The 19994-nt window shown below is 39.6% G+C and overlaps 3 protein-coding genes across 3 annotated transcripts; all 3 read right to left on the bottom strand.

Moving 5' to 3' along the window:
* Positions 1 to 327: 327 nt before the first annotated feature.
* gjb10 (gap junction protein beta 10) lies at positions 328 to 2327 on the bottom strand. The gene is made up of 2 exons (XM_014999947.2): positions 2130 to 2327; positions 328 to 1788 (listed from the first exon to the last, which is right to left on the bottom strand). Exon 2 carries the CDS (start codon positions 1698 to 1700, stop codon positions 918 to 920), a length of 783 nt encoding a protein of 260 aa, XP_014855433.2. The 5' UTR covers positions 1701 to 1788; positions 2130 to 2327; the 3' UTR covers positions 328 to 917.
* Positions 2328 to 4710: 2383 nt separating this feature from the next.
* On the bottom strand, positions 4711 to 7584 carry ppie (peptidylprolyl isomerase E (cyclophilin E)). Its single transcript, XM_014973614.2, has 10 exons — positions 7480 to 7584; positions 7030 to 7128; positions 6902 to 6945; positions 6795 to 6821; positions 6629 to 6710; positions 6448 to 6548; positions 6103 to 6226; positions 5277 to 5462; positions 5054 to 5196; positions 4711 to 4912 (listed from the first exon to the last, which is right to left on the bottom strand). The coding sequence occupies exons 1-10, from the start codon at positions 7508 to 7510 to the stop codon at positions 4844 to 4846; spliced, it is 906 nt and encodes a 301-aa protein (XP_014829100.1). The 5' UTR covers positions 7511 to 7584; the 3' UTR covers positions 4711 to 4843.
* Positions 7585 to 8666: 1082 nt separating this feature from the next.
* On the bottom strand, positions 8667 to 19692 carry pabpc4 (poly(A) binding protein, cytoplasmic 4 (inducible form)). The gene is made up of 15 exons (XM_014973610.2): positions 18994 to 19692; positions 15521 to 15714; positions 14616 to 14731; positions 12430 to 12569; positions 11891 to 11985; positions 11671 to 11808; positions 11495 to 11590; positions 11115 to 11384; positions 10122 to 10212; positions 9933 to 10028; positions 9712 to 9842; positions 9537 to 9627; positions 9327 to 9457; positions 9123 to 9244; positions 8667 to 9037 (listed from the first exon to the last, which is right to left on the bottom strand). Exons 1-14 carry the CDS (start codon positions 19184 to 19186, stop codon positions 9146 to 9148), a joined length of 1881 nt encoding a protein of 626 aa, XP_014829096.1. The 5' UTR covers positions 19187 to 19692; the 3' UTR covers positions 8667 to 9037; positions 9123 to 9145.
* Positions 19693 to 19994: the final 302 nt, after the last annotated feature.

Here is a 19994-nt window from a genome sequence, read left to right as displayed (position 1 = left end):
GGTCACTCTTCAGAGGAGATGAATCAAACCATGGAGTGGGTGACTCCGCCTCAATGTACCAATGTACCCAAACAATGAAAGCGCTGCTCTTGGCAACAGGATAATCAGCCTGGCCAATGGGGCGCAAGGCTTTTTACGAAACAAATGAAAAAGTAGGAATAAGACAGGAAGGAAGGCTGAGATCTTTGCTCAGCCACAAGGCTTGTGCAGAGTCAACAAATCCTTTTCTGTAGTAAGGGTGGATGGTTTACACTGCTCTTAAACACATTCCCCTCTCTTCCACCCGCCATGTCAGTTTTTTTTTTTTTTAAATATGAGAAAGAAGCCTTTTAAAACATAAAATAACATTTATTACAAAATATCAACACATATGCAGTGACGTCGAATGTAAAATATCCACATCCTGATCAGCTGGGTTTATGAAAACCACATTCTTGCCCCCAGGATAAACACAGAAAGCAGGAAAACACAATAACACTAACAAAATAAAAAACAAGTAACATCCATGAAAAGTGTCCAACGTCAGGCTCTGAGGGAAAGGGGAAGACTCTCAGCAGGCTGAACATTTGAGGTCGGGCTTAAGCACGGGGAAAATGTTACACAGAGGAACCACATGTGCTGGTAAAACTTGCCAAACCGAGGAGTGACTCACACTTCTGGTTCCAGGCCTAAATCAGACAAAGCGACATATGGGATTCTGTTGTTTTTCTTTCTTTAAAACTTCAGTAGAGCTTTTTCAGTTAAAATATATTCTATTTACCAACAGCATGTAAAATGACCCAGAAATGCAAACTCTGTACAAAGATTCAGTCTTTGAGGTGCTTTATACCAACAAGTCTTTTTCAGGCAGCAAGGAGTGCCAAGCTTTGCTTCCTCGCCGTCTTTGTGCTTTTTCAGAAAGTCTTTTCTCTCGTGTCTCACGATACAGCTACGCTGTACGAGGGTGCGGGCGTTTCGGGTGTTTTTTTGCCCGTCTGTTTCATCGAGTCCATCAGACTGGATCCGCTGGACAGCGTGTTGGTCATGCGATTTGAGTGAAAGTCCCCGGTGACACACTCGTGGAGGCGTTTTCCCACCAGGTAGACGATCTCGAAGATGGAGAGCAGGACGCAGACCAGGCTGGTGACCACCATGAAGAGGGTGAAGATTTTCTTCTCGGTCGGCCGAGAGATGAAGCAGTCCACTGTGTTGGGACACGGTACCTCTTTGCACTTGATTAGAGAGGGGAAGTCGTACCCCTCGTAGATGTGGTAGAGAAGGTAGACGAAGGTCACGTCCACCCCTATTTTGAAAAGCAGCGTGAGGACGTAGGTCCACCACAGACCTCCGCGTTTCTTCCCAGTGTTCAGGTAAATTCGGCGGCAGTTTTCACCATACTTTTCCCTGTGCTTTTTCTCCCTGTCTTCCCTGTAGGCCACATGCATCACCACCAGGAACGAGGGGCAGGTGACGAAGATGAGCTGCAGGGCCCACAGCCTGACATGGGACACTGGGAAGAAGTGGTCGTAGCAGACGTTGTGGCATCCTGGCTGAGCCGTGTTGCATTTGAAGTCTTTCTGCTCGTCTCCCCACACCTTCTCAGCCGCCACCACAAACACCATGATCCTGAAGAGGAACACAATGGACAGCCACACTCTACCAAAGGCTGTGGAGTACTTGTTCACGCCACTGAGCAATCCTTGGAGGAATGCCCAGTTCATGATGGAGTTTGTTCACAGACTGTCTTCCTGCTGATCGAAGGCAGACTAAAAGGCTTTCCTCGGGGCTTAAATACCATGGATATGGACTCTGAAACAAACGAAAGCTGAAGTGAATCATTGAGAAAGCAACAAACACAAATGTCATTAACTTTGTGTTCTGGTAGTTTAGTTTAAACAGTATTAAATCTGAAATACACGTTGTTCTTATTTATCTAGTTAGACCTCATTTACATGAGCGTCCATTTCATTTTTACAGTGTGGCAACTCTCGCTAAATCCAGCTAGTTACTTCCCATCCCTGCGCTGAAGGTTTCCGAGTTTCTGTGCGTAATTGCGCTCTGACACGAGTTCCCACATGAAACACATTAAAACAGCTTCACATCACAGTCTGATCTACTATGTTCGCTCGTATCTGTTTGAAGTTACTCACAGTTTAAAGCTCAAAAACAGTCGCGGCGCCTCCGAGTCGGAGCAGAGCAGCAGTCCGTGGATCAACAACCCCGACGAGAATCTCGGCAGATTTACAGCCCCGAGACTAGAATGGAGCTGAAAGTTGGGGTGGAGCTGCTATCCTGGCATGTGACTTCCCACCGCGATGACCTGTACAGGTGTGGCTCCACAACCTCAAAACTTGTTCGACCAATGAAAGGTACTCTTAAAAGGCTCCACTCTTACGTAAAACACGACCCAAACAAGCTCTCCAAAGTTGGTTTTGTTGTTTTGTTTTGTTTAAAAAAAAAAAAAAAACAACGTTTTAAAAAACATGAAAAAGAAAAAAAAAGATAAACCTTTCCAAAAAATATTTATAAGGCGTCTCAATTGATGAAAATACCATAAAATATATACATATTTATGATATACCACCGTTTTATTTCGGTCAACGTGGATAAATAAAACACCAAACTTCACCAAAAAAGAAAATATTAAATAATACAAATGAAAACAATTTTTATGCATAAATGTTTAATTATTATTGACACAGACAGGCAAGCTACAAAACGTCAAAGCTAAAGAAAGTTGTTCAGAATGTTGCATCAAAGTACATTACAGGAAGGTTTAGTGGAAGGAAGAAGTGTTGTAGTAAAGGTGAAAACCATTGCATTGACTGGACTGTTGCTCAGTGGTCCAAAGTTCTCAATTACAATTTAAGTCATAAAAATGCATTTGATGTAGAAATAAAGGTCACAGAATTTGGAGGAAGTGTAAAAAGGCACTGTATTGAAATCCAGCGTAAAGCTTCCACAGACAGACATGATTCGTTTTGATTCTAAGTGTCTTAATTTATCAGCTGGACCCAATGCAGGCACCCGATTAACTCACTTTGCAAGCAAACTCTCCTGACCTAACCCCTCAAAGCAAACTGTGTTTACTAGTGGTGCACTGATTTATCGACCAGCAGATTTATCAATGCTGATTTCCTTAACTTTGAGAGATCAGGGATCAACTGATTTTTACACTTGATGCCGATCTTCACAAATCTGTAAGTTAGGCATTTTAAAAGATCAGTAATCAGTGATCAACCAGAAAACTCCAATCGGTGCACCCCTAGTACCCAATACCTAATCAGTGCTATAATTTTTTTTTGTACAACAAACTGATTTCTTGGATTTGATTTGCTGTTAGCCAAAGTAGTCAAAATTAGAAATATATCAATTAGTGTGTGATAACCATTTAATGAGTTTGGCTTTTAGAATTTAATTACTGAAATAAATTACCTCCAGCCCTGGTCTTTCTGCATGAAGTTTGCATGTTCTCCCTGTGCATGCGTGGGTTTTCTCCGGGTACTCCGGTTTCCTCCCACAGTCCAAAAACATGACTATCAGGTTAATTGGCCTCTCCAAATTGCCCCTAGGTGTGAGATAGGCACCAGCAACCCTCCTGACCCCACTAAGGGACAAGGGTGTAAAGAAAATGGATGCATGGATTACCTTTTCAATGACATTCTACTTTTTTTAAATGCACCCGTTCCAGTTCATCAGTATGCATCTGAATAGGTCTCATCGTCATATCAACATCATCTCAAAACTCAGCGTTCAAGAATGTTGTAAGGGTGCTGCCAGGGTGTGTGGGTTTTTATTTCCTCAGAAAGTGCAATCTCTACTGGGTCCAGTTCACAATCCCAGTGGTATTATTCATGCAAGATCGTTAATTACAGGTGAACCAGACGTCACTCCTTGTTGGTTCAATTATTACTTTTACACTGACCAAAATTACAACCATGTAATAAGGAACTTTACAGAACAGATTTTGATGTGTACGTACAGTTGTACGTTGATAGTGTTAAAAGAAATGGACTGAACAAAAAGAGATTCACTCTGCTGAATCTCTCCAGCATGAAATTCAGAATCCAGAGACAGGCGGCATTATTCTGGCTTAGCAACATAAGTCCCTCCATTAAGTCTCTGGGGAAAGATTGCAAATGAACGAGTACTTGGTTCGAATCCACAGTTTGGATTATAGGCAACTGGTATCTAGTGATGCAAGCCAGTTAAAACATTTTATTACCAAGTCAGTGCAATAAGATGGTAATCATTTATAGAGGACAGTGAAAAGTTAAGGAGCCAGACTTTATGTGGGTCTTTCCAAAGTTTTCCTTCAAATTTTGTATGATCTGTCACTCAACTTCTTTCCAGTTCTTGTGTTTTAAATATGGCAGAGTTTTGTGTTTAATGACCAAAAGGGAAGGCGAAAGTAAGGACAAAATAATTCACAGCTAAAAAAAATATGCTAGCAGGTGATCGGTATTTGGAAATCAAGTCTTGAGAGAAAAGGAATCAATAAAAGAGTTTTAGCATCTGTCAAACTATCCTGATCCATGTTTTTTGATATACTGATCTAAGGAAACAGGAACATATTGTATTTTTTGTGATAGGTTGGATAAATCTTAAGATCGCTCCCCTTGCAATTGAAATATTATTTAAAAATTAGTGATAACACCTTTTCCACAGTTTATATGTAACTCAGACATAAATAGATGATAGCAATTATTGAAAATGCTTACCAACCTGTGATTTAGTTATAAAAATGAGTTTATTGAAATATTTACATAACAGAAATGGATTTCAGTTAAAAAAAAACCTATTGGTCTTAGACAAACATCAGCCATCAGACACAGACAAACAGTTTTTTTTTTCTTTTACTCATTCATACATATTCTCCACAGTCTGAGATGATCACTTTCTGTTTTGGCTTGCCATCCTTCGTTCCCTGAGCCTGGAGGAATAAAGCAAAGTCAGGTTACATTAAAATGCGCCTTATTTTTAAAAGACGACCAACTCCTTAAAAGCATGATTTTATGCTGGATTAGAAACCTGCATTTCAGTAAAATAAGCAGATTGTGGCTTGATTTCTTACTTCCATTGCACGCAGCACATCCATCCCCTCCACCAGATCTCCGAACACAACATGTTTCCCATCCAGCCAGTCCGTTTTGTCTGTGGTGATGAAGAACTGAGAGCCGTTTGTGTTTGGCCCAGAGTTGGCCATGGAGAGCTGCCCTGTGTGAGCGAGCACGCGACTTTAGCCAAACGTTGTCAGGATCAGAAAACAACAATCCGCTTACTGCTAGATTCCTTACCTGGAGCCGTGTGCTTGAGGACAAAGTTCTCGTCATCAAACTTTCTGCCGAAGATGGACTTCCCGCCAGTGCCGTTGTGGTTGGTGAAGTCTCCTCCTTGGCACATGAACTGAGGGATAATGCGATGGAAGCTGCTGCCTTTGTAGCCAAACCCCTTTTCATGTGTGCACAAGCAGCGGAAGTTCTCTATTGAATTTAAAAACGGTGTAAAGTTTTAGATAAACATCATGTTAAATCTGTAGTTTCCTTTTAAAGCTGTAGAAAACTGGTTTGCGTTCCCCCCTCCATATTTCTTTGATGCATCTGAGAGATTTCCAGCAGGTTTGAGTCATATTTCACATGTTGCTGCTGGAATTTGTAGGAATCTAAAAGCTCACCTTCATCCTGACGTTTGGGCCTAAAATGTTGAGAGGGCAACACTAACTGCACATTATTGTGAAATGTAAGATCATTTTATTTATATAGCACATTTTCAGCAACAAGACAATTCAAAGTGCTTTGAATGACTAGTGCATGAGTAGTTTCTCTAGATGAGTTTCTCTGGATTCTAAGTTTGTTCTAATTCCTGAAGTATATAAACTAAATGTCCCTGTTCTGTGAATAGTTTCTCTGGAAACCACTGCAGATGAGATGCTAAAAAGCTTCTTATTTTGTCTTTTTGCTTTGTGTCAATTAGAAACTTAAAAAAATAAATAAAAATAAACCTACACCACATAATCCCACCACACAGAAAAAAACAGGACATCTGTTGGCTAAGCGAGAAAGAATGTTCATCCTTACAGATCTGTCAATCCTACAACAACATGTTTAAGGAGTTTGTACAGACCTACTGTCATCGGAACGATGTCGGCCCGGAGGAGGAAGCGCAGTCTCCCTGCTGGCTTGTTACCGATCTTTATATCCATGTAGACCTGTGGATTCACTCTGCCCTTCTTAGCTGGAGGCTCACCCTGCAAAATAATAAATTAAATTATTAAATTCCAGTTAAGTTTGAAAAAAAAAAGAAAAGCCAAAAGCACTGCATCTTCACTTTGAAACAACCTGCCAAGCTGAGCATTGAATGAGCTGAATTCTTCACAAAAGCACATTCAGCAGCGAAGGCTGTGACCAACACAGAAACCCACTTATCAGACATGTAAACTAACTATTAAGATAAGGAAATGCCTCTTACTTCCTGTGTTGCGGTGGCTGCTTCTCCAGATGCTGCCTCTGCTTCAGCTTCCTCTACCGTTTTCCCTGAGAACTTCTTCAGCCAGTCGTCATCCGACCACACTAGTGGGAGGGGGAAAAAAATTACAGAATGAAGTAAAAAAAAGTTTTTAAAGTCCCAAGTGGAATATAGTTTTCATTACCAGGTCGAGAAGAACCCTCTTTGATTCTCATTGGCTTTGCAATGTTGACACGGATGGTCCGTCCAAAAAGCTCAGACTCATTCTGATTAGCAAAAAGCAGAGAAGAAGCACGTCAGCTACAACTCTCAAGGCCACCAGAGAGCAATAGCACACTTTTACCTCTTACCATGTTATCGATAGCTGCGGCTGCATCCTGCACAAGAAAAAAATACCCATCAGTCACCTTATAGAGAAACGCGCTTTAAACTGCTATATTTCCATTCCTTCACACACCTCTCCCAGCTCAAACTCAATGAATGCAAATCCTCTGTGCTTTTCTGAAAATTTCACACAACACACAGTAATTAGGCCTGGATCCACCGGCATTTTTAGTAAATGTAACAATAAGTGTGAGGGCTTACCTGTTTCATAGTCTAGTGGTATCTGGATGTCTATGATGTCTCCAAAGGGAATAAAAGCTGCATGCAACACCTTTTCATCCACCTCCTCAGCCAAGCCACCTCAGAGAAAACACACAATACACTCAGCTTATACACAATAACAATATGCTATTTTTATTGTGCATCTTAGATGTTTGTCAAGATTCAGAGGCGAATCTTTAGTCTTTATAGCATAACTAGTATAGTTAATAGTACAACATTAAAGTTAGGAGATATAAAAAGGTTGCAGCATTTGGTAGATTAGTGCACATTTTCTCTGTCTACATGTCTACTAAAGGTACAAACACCGTCTTTGCGCTCTCTTATTACTTTCATGAACACAATTATAAGTGGAGAAGAATAATATTCCTAAAACACATAAACCATAAATCATATAATTCACTTTTAAAGTAAAAAATCTAAAAGACTCACCGACATACAGAACTCGTTTGTTGGCCGCCATATTAGACGTAACCTTTCAACTATGACTGCTTCCGCTGATTGGTTGGCTGAAACATATGGTCTGAAAAGTAAAGACCGCCTCCAGGATATGCTTGGCTACAGCGCCTCTCAGTGGTCGTCCCTGGAACTACTACTCACGTTTATTATCTTTTTTCAGTTTGATCGATCGACTTAAGTAGTCCTTCAAAGTTGAAGCTAAAGATTATTTTTATTATTAAAGACTACTAATAAAATTTGTTTGCATATAAAAATAGTGTACTTCTTTGTGCAAAAGCGGAAACATTAAATCCCTCGTAATTAATCTCCACTGCGTAAATTGCTTGCAATACTTGTTTTGCTTAAATTATTCTGTTTTTCTTTGTCTCCTCTAAGTAAATTAAATTTTTAATTATTTACACAACAATATTTATATTATGATCACTTTCACTATCATTTTGTCAATACTTCAGCATAATATTAAAGTAATAAACTAACTGGTTATTCTGACTTTTATAATCATATGGCCACTATCATATTACATTTAATTAAATTGCAAATACGTTTTTTTTTCGTACAACATTATGATGATTAATAAACAACGTATTTATTTTTAAATTACTATTTTCCTCAAAATATTAACTTAAAAGTGTAAGCTAACTAGCACAGTAAAATACACACTATATTAGAATATGTTTCTTTGTAAGTATGAAAGACATTTTTAAAAATCTCTGAAACTCTTAAAAACAAGTCTTAGACATAAGACCTATAATGATAATTCATTAATAGCATTCCTATTAATGCTATTAATGTAGCATTAATAGCAGTATTAATGCTGCATTTCTATATTTAAACTTTTAAAAATTTGTTAAATTAAAAAAATGAAAGGTCTTGAACATTGATAAACACTAAGACATTGAAGGTTTTATTTATTTGTTTATAGTTTATAGTTACAGTAATTATAGTTTATATTTACAGTAATTATTTGTGTTGCTCCAAAAAAATTTTAAATCTGTAATTTGCAAAAATTACCTTCTCTTGTTGTAAAGAAATTCCAACCACTTATCAGCACCTAAGCCTGTCACAGCAGCACATCCTATTCAATATGAGTCATGATCCTCGACTTTATTTTCATTCAAAATACCTGAAGTCAAACTTGACTCAATAAAACACCGAGAGACTTATGTTTGTTTATCATCCCTTTATTGATAATTCCACACGCCCATGATGACATGAGATGGCTAAGAAGCCGATCATTTTAAAATCAAAGTGAAGCCTTCAAGCAAAAATAAAGAACAAGATTCATGTTGGTTTTGGAAAAAGGTTTCTGGCCTTTTCTGATAAAATGTGTCCTGTGTTCACGACTCTTTCACATCAAAGTAGTGTGTAGTTTAAAAGTGTGTTGCAACTAGAAACTGAATTCTCTTGAATGGGTTTTAAGAAAAAATAAGATTTTTCTCTTAATTGTATTTTTATTTTTTCCTGATATTTTTGCATAAGTTATTGAAGGTACTGTAGTGTATCTGTCCATCCTGACTTTGATTTCTCAGTCCTGGAACAACACAATGAACTCATTAGTACCACAATTTAATTCATTTGAAATGATCAAATATGATTAGTTTTACTGTTTTTCATACCAAGTCAATACAGAATCCGGTTTTTAGGATGTAGCAGCAGCAGTAGTCGTCATGGCACCTACTTTCTGAGTAGCATCCTTCTTTGCTTGATGGGCCTGCAGCACTGCAACAGCTTCCTCCACCTGAACCAATCAAACAGGAAAGAAACAGTTCAGTGACTTCATGGGGGAACATTCTTTGTTCCAGGCAGGATTAATAAGGTACCTTTGAACGGAGAGACTCGTGCGACTCCAGCATGTGCAGCAGCTCCGAGTTGTCGATTTCCAGCAGCATGCCAGTGATCTTTCCCGCCAAGTTGGCATGCATGGCCTGAATCAGCGGGAACAAACGCTCCCCTGTTTTAAAACGATAACAAATTAGTCGAAAGAAAGTCAAAAGTCGGTTCAGTTTGTTCGCAGCAGAACAGGGTCATACCTAGCATCTGTTTCTGTTCCTGAGGCGGCGCAGCAGCCAGCATGGAGGCCGTGAGCGGCTCCTGGCCCTGAACATGCACAGCTGGCTGAGTCTATAAACGGGATGAATGAGGTATTTCAGAAAAGAGTGTTTATAGATATGCATGCTTATTCTGAAAGGGAGCTAAAAATAATACCTGCTGTACGACAATAGGTTGCACCACTTGGGGATTGGGGTTACGGACACTGGTGGCATATTTGTAAGGAGGCATGGCCCTGGGGCCAGCAACTCCCATCGACTGACGAGGACCCATGGTCTGACCGGCACCTAACAGGAGAGAGATAAAATAAAGACGAAAAAGTGCAAATTTAAATAGCAGACACACTGATAATGGTCACTTTTCATAGCAAAGCAGACCTCGTGGGCCCTGTGCACCGCTGCTGGGAGTCATGTGTCTGAGATTGGCCCGGGGTCCAGGCTGGCGCAGCGAGTTAGGCATTCCTTGGAAACCGCCTGGGATCAACACAAGCAGAGGTGGAAAAGGCAAAGTATTTCTACACTATGTTGAATGTTTACTTGGATGTTACAGAGGCACTATAAGCTCACCTTGACCTCTACCACCTTGTTGCTGCCACCGTGGGTTGGGCCGCATCTGAGCTAGCTGGTTCGGTGCATAGTACGTGGTCCTGTTCTGGGCCTAATAGGGGCAAGAAGGGAATTAAGGCAGCAGTTATTGGGGGTACGTCTCTACCGGGTTCTTGCACCTAGAGACTGAAAAGTTAGCCAATTCCTGTAGTAAAGAAGCTTAGTCATATCTGTGAACATGAACTGTCAACTCTTGAAATTGATTTTCAGGTGGATTAATGTGGATTTGACTGGTTTATTCTAACACACAGACATCCTCTGATCTAAGCATGTTTGTGCATGTTGGGTTGTTATCCTACTAGAATGTAATCTTCCTTCCCAGTCTCAAGTCTTTAGCAATCTCAAAGATATTGTCTTCCAGTCTTGCCCTGTATTTAACTCCATCCATCCAGCTCTTAAATCCGACCAGCTTTCCTGTCCCTGCGCAACAATAAAGCTTTGTACTCCTGCCTCCATATTTCTCTTTGGGAACGGTGCGTTCAGGGTGATGTGCAATGTTATTATATATATTTTTTAAATGATCACAAAATTATATTTAGGCGTTATCTAGCTAAAGAATTTTCTTGCTCTATGCACATGTTGTGTCTGCTTTCACCAGTGGCAGACGGCAAACAGGAGTTTTTAATACTTTTTTCCTTTGAGAAAAACTCTCCTATAAAGGCAAAAATTACTTCTTCTGGTCAAATGGGACATGTCTCACTATTTTTGCTGCAAAGACATCCAACTTTAATTTGCATTCTAATGCAATGCTTAGCAAAAAAAAAAGGAAACATGTAGGCAATTTACATATTTAACCACAATACATGCAAAAAAAAAAAAAAAACTATTATGAAACTTTTAATTGTTGCCGGATTTTCTAAAGTAGTACTACAATTATTCCTTACATCAAATCGGCTCATTCTCCTTTAATTTATGAGTTGGTCAGTTTATCAATTTAGAAAGTGATTCCCTCACCTGGGGCACGGCGGGCATGAAGTACCCACTTGTGGGCTGGAACTGATTGATGATGGCGTTAGCCGGCATGGCCCTCATGCCGGCAATGCGCTGCATGTACTGGTTGGTGAGGTGAGCTTTGCGCTCCTCTTTGCGCTGAGCAAGAGCGACGTACAGAGGTTTAGAGCCAACGATACGTCCGTTCATCTCTGTCACAGCCTTGGTGGCCTCCTCGGGAGAAGAGAAGCAGACGAAGCCGAAGCCCTTTGAACGGCCTTCTTCTAACATCACCTAACGAATAAACAAAGGTTCTAAACACACATGCGCAATCACAGTGCAATGCAGATTCGTTTTAGATAAGCTGTAATAATCTGTTTAGATTTTTTCATTTTTTCTATCACCTTCGCACTTGTAATGGAGCCAAATGGAGAAAACTCCTTACGCAATTTTTCATCATCGATTGTGTCGTCAAGGTTCTTGATGTAAAGATTGACTCCCTGATGAAAGGAGTTCCCATTTCAGTTTCAGATATTTGAATGTAAAGTCAGTAAAAGCAACATGGGCATTATTAATTTACCTGATACCGACTGATTCGTTCTTGTTTGAGCTGCTCAAACTTCCTCTTCAGCTCCGCCTGCCGCTCCATCTTCTTCTGAGCTCTGCCTACAAAGACGGTCTTACCATTCAGCTCGGTGCCATTCATTTCCTCCACAGCCTTTTGGATGAACAGACATTTGTGTGAGAACATTTCCAAAATCAAGCATAGCCTCTACGGATCCCTGGTCATTTAAAAATACCTTGTTAGCATCCTCGTGTTTCTCGAAGCTAACAAACCCAAAACCCCTAGATTTTCCCGAGGAGTCTGCCATCACCTTCACACTCAGGGTTTTACCTGTAAATGTGGAAAAGAGGTGGTAAAAATAATTGTATTGTCTTTTTGTGGCATATAGCATGATGTGCGACATAAAGTAGCACACAGTGAGGAAACATCTGGCATTCGTATTTTAATTTTTGCAAACTGTCTGAAAATGTGGTGTGCATCTGTTTTACAGCCCTCTGATCCAGAACATTTTAACCCCACCTTTTTGTGTAATAACATACCTCTTCCACAAAGACTGGATTTGTAAAGTGCACAACTAATAGTTTTCCTGTCAACAGATTCTCCCGCCTTTACTTGAAAATAAAATGAACCATCCTCCTTCCATTTCATAGCCGTATCACGTCGTCTTGGTTTATCATGTTTAATCTCAGTAGAATACATGGACATGTTTGGGTGTGTAACCTGACAATAGTTAATATAAAACAGCTTGCAAAGCGCTTGTATGTGTCAATTTACCGTATTTTTCAAAAAGTTCCTTTAGTCGTTCGTCGTCCATGTCATCACCAAAGTTCTTGATGTAAACATTGGTAAACTCCTTGGCTTTGGCACCGAGTTCAGCCTCCCGTTCTTTTCGAGATTTAAAACGACCCACAAACCTGAACGAGCAGCATGAGAAGCCAAACACACTTTTGTAAAATAGTCTCAACAATCCTGAGATACACACCAGGCCCCATCTTTTATTCACATAAACACGGATAACATCCATTGGACAAACTGAAACCAAGATTTTATTGTGTGACTCTTCATTCTCAGGGTTGACTGTGAAAAAAAGAAAAAAAAAGAAGAAAAGAAAACACATCCAGCATCCAAAGGAAAGCATAAATGATGGCATGCTAGACATAACCATGTCAAGGTCTTGGTCCGAAACGTGATGAGGAGGTGGATGGAGAGAGCTTTAGGAAAACTCTCACAAGTTTAAAGGCAAATCAGATGCAGACTAAACGATCTTATCTACCTGGTTATGAGGACCTCTCCCCTTCTGCCATCCTGTATTGCATATCTGCATTCGATCCATCACTAAAACACACGAGCACTGTCACATAGACACGCACACACACACTCACACACTCTAAGACGAATGACCAGCAAGTGGACAATAAGGGAACAAAGAACGTCTCTGGTGGGAAAGAGCTTTGAGTTGGTTATTTCTAAGTTTGGCGCGGAATAAATGATGAGTATATTAGTCAATATATTTTCACACAAACTCACCACCTCAAACAACAAAAAAAAGCATAGCAGGTCAGTTCACTCATGTTTAGAAATACAGGAATAAAAAACAATGCCCTGCAAATGCATTCATAACCACTGAACATTTCCATATTTTGTTAGGCAACAAACTCAAACTTCAATGGATCTCACTGGGACTTACACCAACACAATATGGTGCAAAGCTACACTGTGAGAAGAAAATGAGCTTATCTCAATTATGTTTTTGTTCTTATTTTCTTTACAAACAATAATGGGACTGCCATCACTGCCAGTGGTGAAGTGTACTTAGATAAAGGAAAGAGCTGTAGTTGTTGAGGAAGCGTCTATCCTTTAGGGTTTGCTGCAAGATGCTGCAGCTCTTCTATAAGTCAGCTGTGGAGAGTACAATCTGTTCTACCATCAGCATCAGAGTTAGAGACTCAAAGAAGCTCAGAAAACTGAAAAAGAAGGCTAAGTTGTTTTTGGGAAATGCTCAGGGGCCTCTAGAAAGAACTGCGCAGAGAATGGTGCTTTGTAAAAGAAACAACATAATGAATAACCTGGAGTACCCATAATAAGCCTTGCAGTCCAAAAATCTGACCTTTATGGAGGAGTTGTGTGAAAAACATTATTTCCGAAAAAAGAAAATATAAGAAGTCCCATTTGCAGTTTGCCAAAAGCCACAAACATGTGAAAGAAGATACTCTGGTTTTTGATATACATGCAAAGTGCTATGTGTGGTGGAAATCTAACACCTCACATCATCCAGAACACCAAAAGTATGTAGTGGCAGCATCATGTTGTGGCATGTTGCTTTTATTTAGCAGGAGTCCATGAGATGGATGAACGATTGGAGCTGAATACAAGGCAGTCTTGGAGGAAAGCTTGCTAAAGGCTCATAAAGACATAAAGATGGGGTGGAGATTCACCACAAGGCAGGACAACAATCCTAAACACTCAGCTGCAGCAATAGTCTGGCTGAGATCAAAGCGTATTCATTTGTTTGATTGGACCAGTCAAATTCCAGATCTTACTCTAATTGAGAATTAGAATCCTGCAATCCATGTGAAGACATTTCCAAAAACACCTGCAGCTCTGCAGCTCAGGTGAGGTTAATACACATACTATTACATGTTTCAGACTTTCATCTGTAAATGAAAATTAGAAAACCATGTATTATTTGCTTCATGTTGGTGGATCACAAGCAATCTGAATAACGGACATTGAAGTTTGAGTTTGATTCAGCATGATAAATGCAATAAAGTTCAATGTCTATGAACTTCTGCAAGGCAAAGTGAATAACAGTCTCCACATAACATCAACGCAAACAAAACTCTTGACACCTGGACCTGTAATTAGGGTTGATAACATGTATAATTCACTTAGACAAACTCACGGTAATGGTTTAAAAAAATTAAAGGGAATATACTTAAAGAGAATGATCAGACACTCACACCTTGCGGTCATTCAGAAGCATGCCGTTCATCTTGTCAATGGCGCGATCTGCTGCGTCCTGCGTCTCGAAGTGGACAAACGCGTAGCCCTTTGATCCGTTTTCATCACACACCACCTTGGAAAGGCGGACAGGGGTATAATGTCTTCAGGAACGCAGACAGCTCTCAAGCTTTAAAGCACAGACTGAAGAATTTGGAAGGATAATTGTATGAGAAGCTTTAGCACTACTTTGCAAAGCTACAGTCAATTAGCACTAAGAGGAGTGCTAGTGAACAGTAAGCATGGCGTTTTACAATTTACATATACTGTGGCCACTTTGTAAAAATCAAAGTCTTTATGTGCAGGCTTGGAGGTTTTGTGAGTGCTCTCATTTGCAGTCTTTATTTTTTTTAGACTCTCTATTACTCCTTCTGTCTTGGACTCTTTTTGTTTTGCTACAGTATAACCTTAATGTAACAATTTTTACTTTGTGTCCATACTTCCCCATTATGTGACACCAGTTATATTTGACATGATGCTTTTTCACTGAGTTTACAGAAAAATATTTTTTTTAAATTAGATTTCCATGTTCTTTGTTTCAAATTCCCTTTCGGAAAGATGTAGTTTGTTCCAGCTTCTCTAGTTGATGCTAAGAAAAATATTATAAAATATTATTAAACAAATAACCAGACATCTAAATAGCCAATAGATGAAATTTAGAGCAGAGCACAAGTGAAGGATGACAAATGTTTCCAGACTCGTACGAAGTTCTGGATGTAGATGAAATTGCAGGTCTTTCGTTCTCCACTTTACCTCTTCCCTTATTTTTTAAGTATCCAATTGTCTACATTGCGTAAACCCAACACTTATTGACTTAATCCAAATACAGATAATAAATAAATATTTACTTTTATAAAGACTCTACCTTGCACGATAAGATGTTGCCAAAGGCAGAGAAGGTGTCGTACAGGGCTTTGTTGTCGATGGACTTGTCAAGGTTCTTGATGAAAACATTGCCCACGCCGGACTTCCTGAGGGAGGGATCTCTCTGCGACCACATGATCCTGATTGGCTTCCCTTTCACCACGTCAAAGTTCATGGTGTCTAGGGCTCTTTCCGCTAGAAAGAAGTGAAGGGAAAGGTCAAGTTTTACTACATTTTTACTTGGACGTTCACTCAGAAAACATACTGGAACATTCTGGAACTGAACAATTTGTTTTTGTCCCATACTCTTTCCATTTCCAGACAATACTTGAAACATTTTTCCATCAATTGTCTAAAGCTTAGCAAGTTGCATCTAACCATGCTTTTAATATCTTCACAACATTATCCCAGACTTGTCTGATCTCTTCTTTGGTCTTCAAGACTCTCTCTAACAAACCTCTTCAAAGAAAAAAAATGTAGTTTGAGACTGAAAACATGTGAAAACCTGCAAAGGTTCACGGGTTATGAGTACTTTTGGAAGGCACAGTATGGACAATATGAACTGAATGTACCGCTTCTATTGTACCAGTGATTTGGTGCAACAATAATCATAAAGTTATAATTTAAAAACATTTTGAATGTCTTTCTTTCACTGCGGAGAATCCCGGCTGCAAGCCTGCTGAAAACGCGCATGCTAAAGACAGAGCAGTGAAGCATGCGCCTCATGAGTTATCTGCCAGCAGCTGGGACGAGTGTGGGGCAGCTGCAGTCGGAAAGCTCGCAGCACATGTCTTTCATTTTGGACAAACCACATGCCTTGAAGTCAAAACAAGACTTTCGGCTCATATAGTTATGAACAAATATGTTTCCATTTAGACTTTTCTTAGCGCAGTCATCGACCATTGCTCTGTCCGCCCAGCAACATCAATCTGTAGCTATCCTTTGCTTCACCTCCCATGTCAATGTGGGCTCCCGTGCTAAACATCCCCTTTTGTTCAGGAGCTACACACACCCACACACACACACACACACACACACACACACACACACACACACACGCACACACACACACACACCTACACACACACACACACACACATGCATACACACACAGGGGCTCTCCAGCTGAAAGTGTCTGGTAAACAAAACGGAGCTCCCTTGCGTCTGCTGGCATCAGCAGTTTGGCTCACAATTGTACTTCCCAGCCAGTGTGCTCACAGAAGGTGGCATCACAGGGACTTCTGGAAGATTCTGAATGGAAATCAGTAGACCAAGAGCTGCCCCCTGAAACGGCTAACGTGTTAACTTAGTCAGTCAGTAGGTGTAATAATCAACGTTGTCTTTAATAACCAGTAACTGTTTGTTTCAAGTGTTATACGGCAGGCACACTTTGGGCTGCTCAGATGTAAGAGCTATATTTAGAGAGGGGTCCTGTGTGGCATGTGTGCTGGCATGGAGTGGGAATAGAGCGTTCTTCGCCATTGATGGGGAAGAGAAACATTCAACAACACTTCTCAGATGAGAAATGTCACAAGTGAGAAAAACAAAAAACAACAAAAAAACAGACATTACATCTACTACTTTTTTTTGATTGCAAATATTCTCCTAAATCAACTGGTTCTGAGCAGGAATATCAACCCGTTGTTCATATTCACACAAACGAATCCTGAAATCTATTTACACACCCAGCAGACACAACCTGGAGCATAACTCATTCGGGGCTTGCTCACTGCCAAGCACCTTCCAGGAAACAAATCTGTCGTCATCCATCTCTGGTGGGCTCGAGTCACAAACTCAAGCGTGGATAAGCTGTCACAGGTGTTTTGTGTTGGTACAACAGGAGAAAAGTTCACACAATGTAGACAGTGTCACCAAGACCCCAACGGCAACCACAACACCTGCTACTTTTCCTCTCCGTGTCTGATACAATCTAATCCTATAGACTGTGAAAACATTTGCCGATACAGTTGCTTATACAGACAATTTTACTTACCTCCTCAAATCATAAAATGCTAAACTTATTGTAAAGGTATTTTTTTATTTATGTCAATTTGGGGATATCAATACTCCAGTGGCACCACAAAATGAGAGGGGAGGTTGTCACGGCCAGGCAGTATTATATACAATTTTTTTTTACTTTCTAGCAGAGTCAATGTTTCAGTAAGTTACAATAATTATGTGTGTATGTATGTATGTATTTATATCTTTTTGTATTTATTTATTCCTAAAGTGTGACCATTGTGATTATTTATCACATGGTTCGAATCCTGACACCACCACCACCCCAAACGCTCTTAATGTATAAATCATAAAACGCCTGAAATTAACTCCGGTTTTTGGGTTTTGATGTGCTATGCTAACATTACCCCACCCTGCCTCCTACCACTTGTCCATATTTTTGAGACCGTGTTACTGTTTTGCCCCAATATTCAAAGAAGCTGCATCATACTTTCTCACTAAAAAAATAATGTTCCTAAAATCAACATGCTCAATAATTAACTGTGAACAAGAAATGTCATCTTGAAAACACGTAGTCTCTTTATTTTCTTAACCTCAAAAGTGTTTGAGTAATTATCCGTCTCCTAATTGAGATTTTTCTATAATTTATTATCCATTGATGTTGTACTATTAATTAATTAATTAATTAATTAATTAATTCTAAACCAAATTTCCTGAATAATTATCACAAAATATTCATCACATAACAGTGCATGTTTTTCAGGACTTATGAGGTATTTGGAAATTTTGAATTTCTAAAAGTTAGCATGTACTTTCTGGACATTTCAAACACATAATATCTATGTTTTAGGACCACACCTGGTAAGTTTAGAGAAAGTAAATGCCAGTTTGTGAGTTCCAGAAAGTAAATGTCACATTTCAGGAAAGTACCAGGCATACCTCTGAATACCGAGAAGTACCAGGTAGGTTGTTTATAAATACAATCTATTATAACTTTATAATGCACCCATTATAGGGTTCATACTTTATAAAGTATGAACTTTGTAAAGATCATGCTATATATAATACTGTAGTGCCATCAAGCCTCTTTAAAACGGAAAAGTTGCTAGATTTTATCCAGACAGAGTAAACAATCTCTACAATAAAAGGCAAGTCGACAGATTCAAAGGAGAGAGGGAGGTTCTGCTGTGCTTGTAGCTTTTTCTGCCTGCTAAGAGAAGATGTCTATTTAAATGGCTAATTGCTTGGTGTAAAGATAATGTCCCTTTTTGCCAGCTTTTAAGAATAATTACATGAACATTTTTTTATTGGGTTATTTTACAAAAACCAGCAATGAAAGAAATGAACCTGAGGCAAAAAGCCCCAATTAAGAGTGCAGCAAATTACCTTCAAATTAATATTTACATTCATTATGAGCATCAAGTGGAAAACATGCCGAAGTTTTTTTTTTTTTTTTTTTTTGCGTTTTTCAAGCCATGCTCACACTGCACTGAGTTGCTTCAAGTCACTCCTTACCGTCAGCGGGCTGCGAGAAGTTCACATAAGCATATCCGAGGGAGCGCCGGGTGATCATGTCTCTGCAGACCCGAATGGAGAGCACCGGTCCGGCGGGGCTGAACTTCTCGTACAGCATAGCCTCCGTTATGTCTGGGTGCAGGTCGCCAACGTAGAGAGAAGCCATCGGATAACTCCCTGTCGCAGTGTTCATTTCTTAGAGCTTCCCCGAATACAAATATATACGCAATTAGTGAAATTGTCCCGAAACAGTAAACAACCCGGTTCTTAATCGTACCTCAGTTTCCCCCGATTATTATAAGAGCTTCCGCAAATCCAGCTTCTTAGAATAAACCTCGAGAACTTCTTTAAAATCCCACCTCTGTTTGTATATATATTTTTTTAATTTTGCTATTTTTTTAAAGGTTTGTGTTTAAGTATTTCTGCGTTTGTTTTTATTTAGATTTTGTAGATTTTATATTTTTTTATGCGTTTTTATTTTAAGTTTTTTTTTTTCCTATAACGGTGAGTTGGACACTCACGGTCGTTTTGCGGCCGGGGAAAGAGACTGCGTGAGGAAAGCATGGACACTTTATAGAGAGTAGCGGTGCGGAGGAAATAGTGGTCAGGGTCAAACCTGGGATAGGAAAAACACACAGAGCATGCGTAGTAAAAGGGAGAGTGCACAGTGTAACTGCCCCAACAGAGTCCAGCTCCCCACAGCGACGCCTGGGTTGGAATACAAACAAAAACTTTATAAAGGGAAGACCCAACCGAGGGGAGTTCATTCTGCATGCGTCATAAATAAGAATGCATGAATGAATATACGGGAAATAACATAAAATGCTCCGTTTCATACCTTAGGCTATCTAAAATTTCAGTAATTCAAATACAGAAACTTGTCACATATTTGAAGAGTTTATTTTTCACAGTGGCATTCCAATATTCTAGATGCAAATGGATTACATACACTTTGCATTCAATTCCTTTTGCATGACTTACAATGCAGGGCATTGTGGTTA

Source organism: Poecilia mexicana, unplaced genomic scaffold, assembly GCF_051168715.1.
Source record: "Poecilia mexicana isolate PSO_F unplaced genomic scaffold, ASM5116871v1 scaffold_22, whole genome shotgun sequence".
Classification (NCBI taxonomy): Eukaryota; Metazoa; Chordata; class Actinopteri; order Cyprinodontiformes; family Poeciliidae; genus Poecilia; species Poecilia mexicana.
This window is presented reverse-complemented; position numbering and strand designations above follow the sequence as displayed.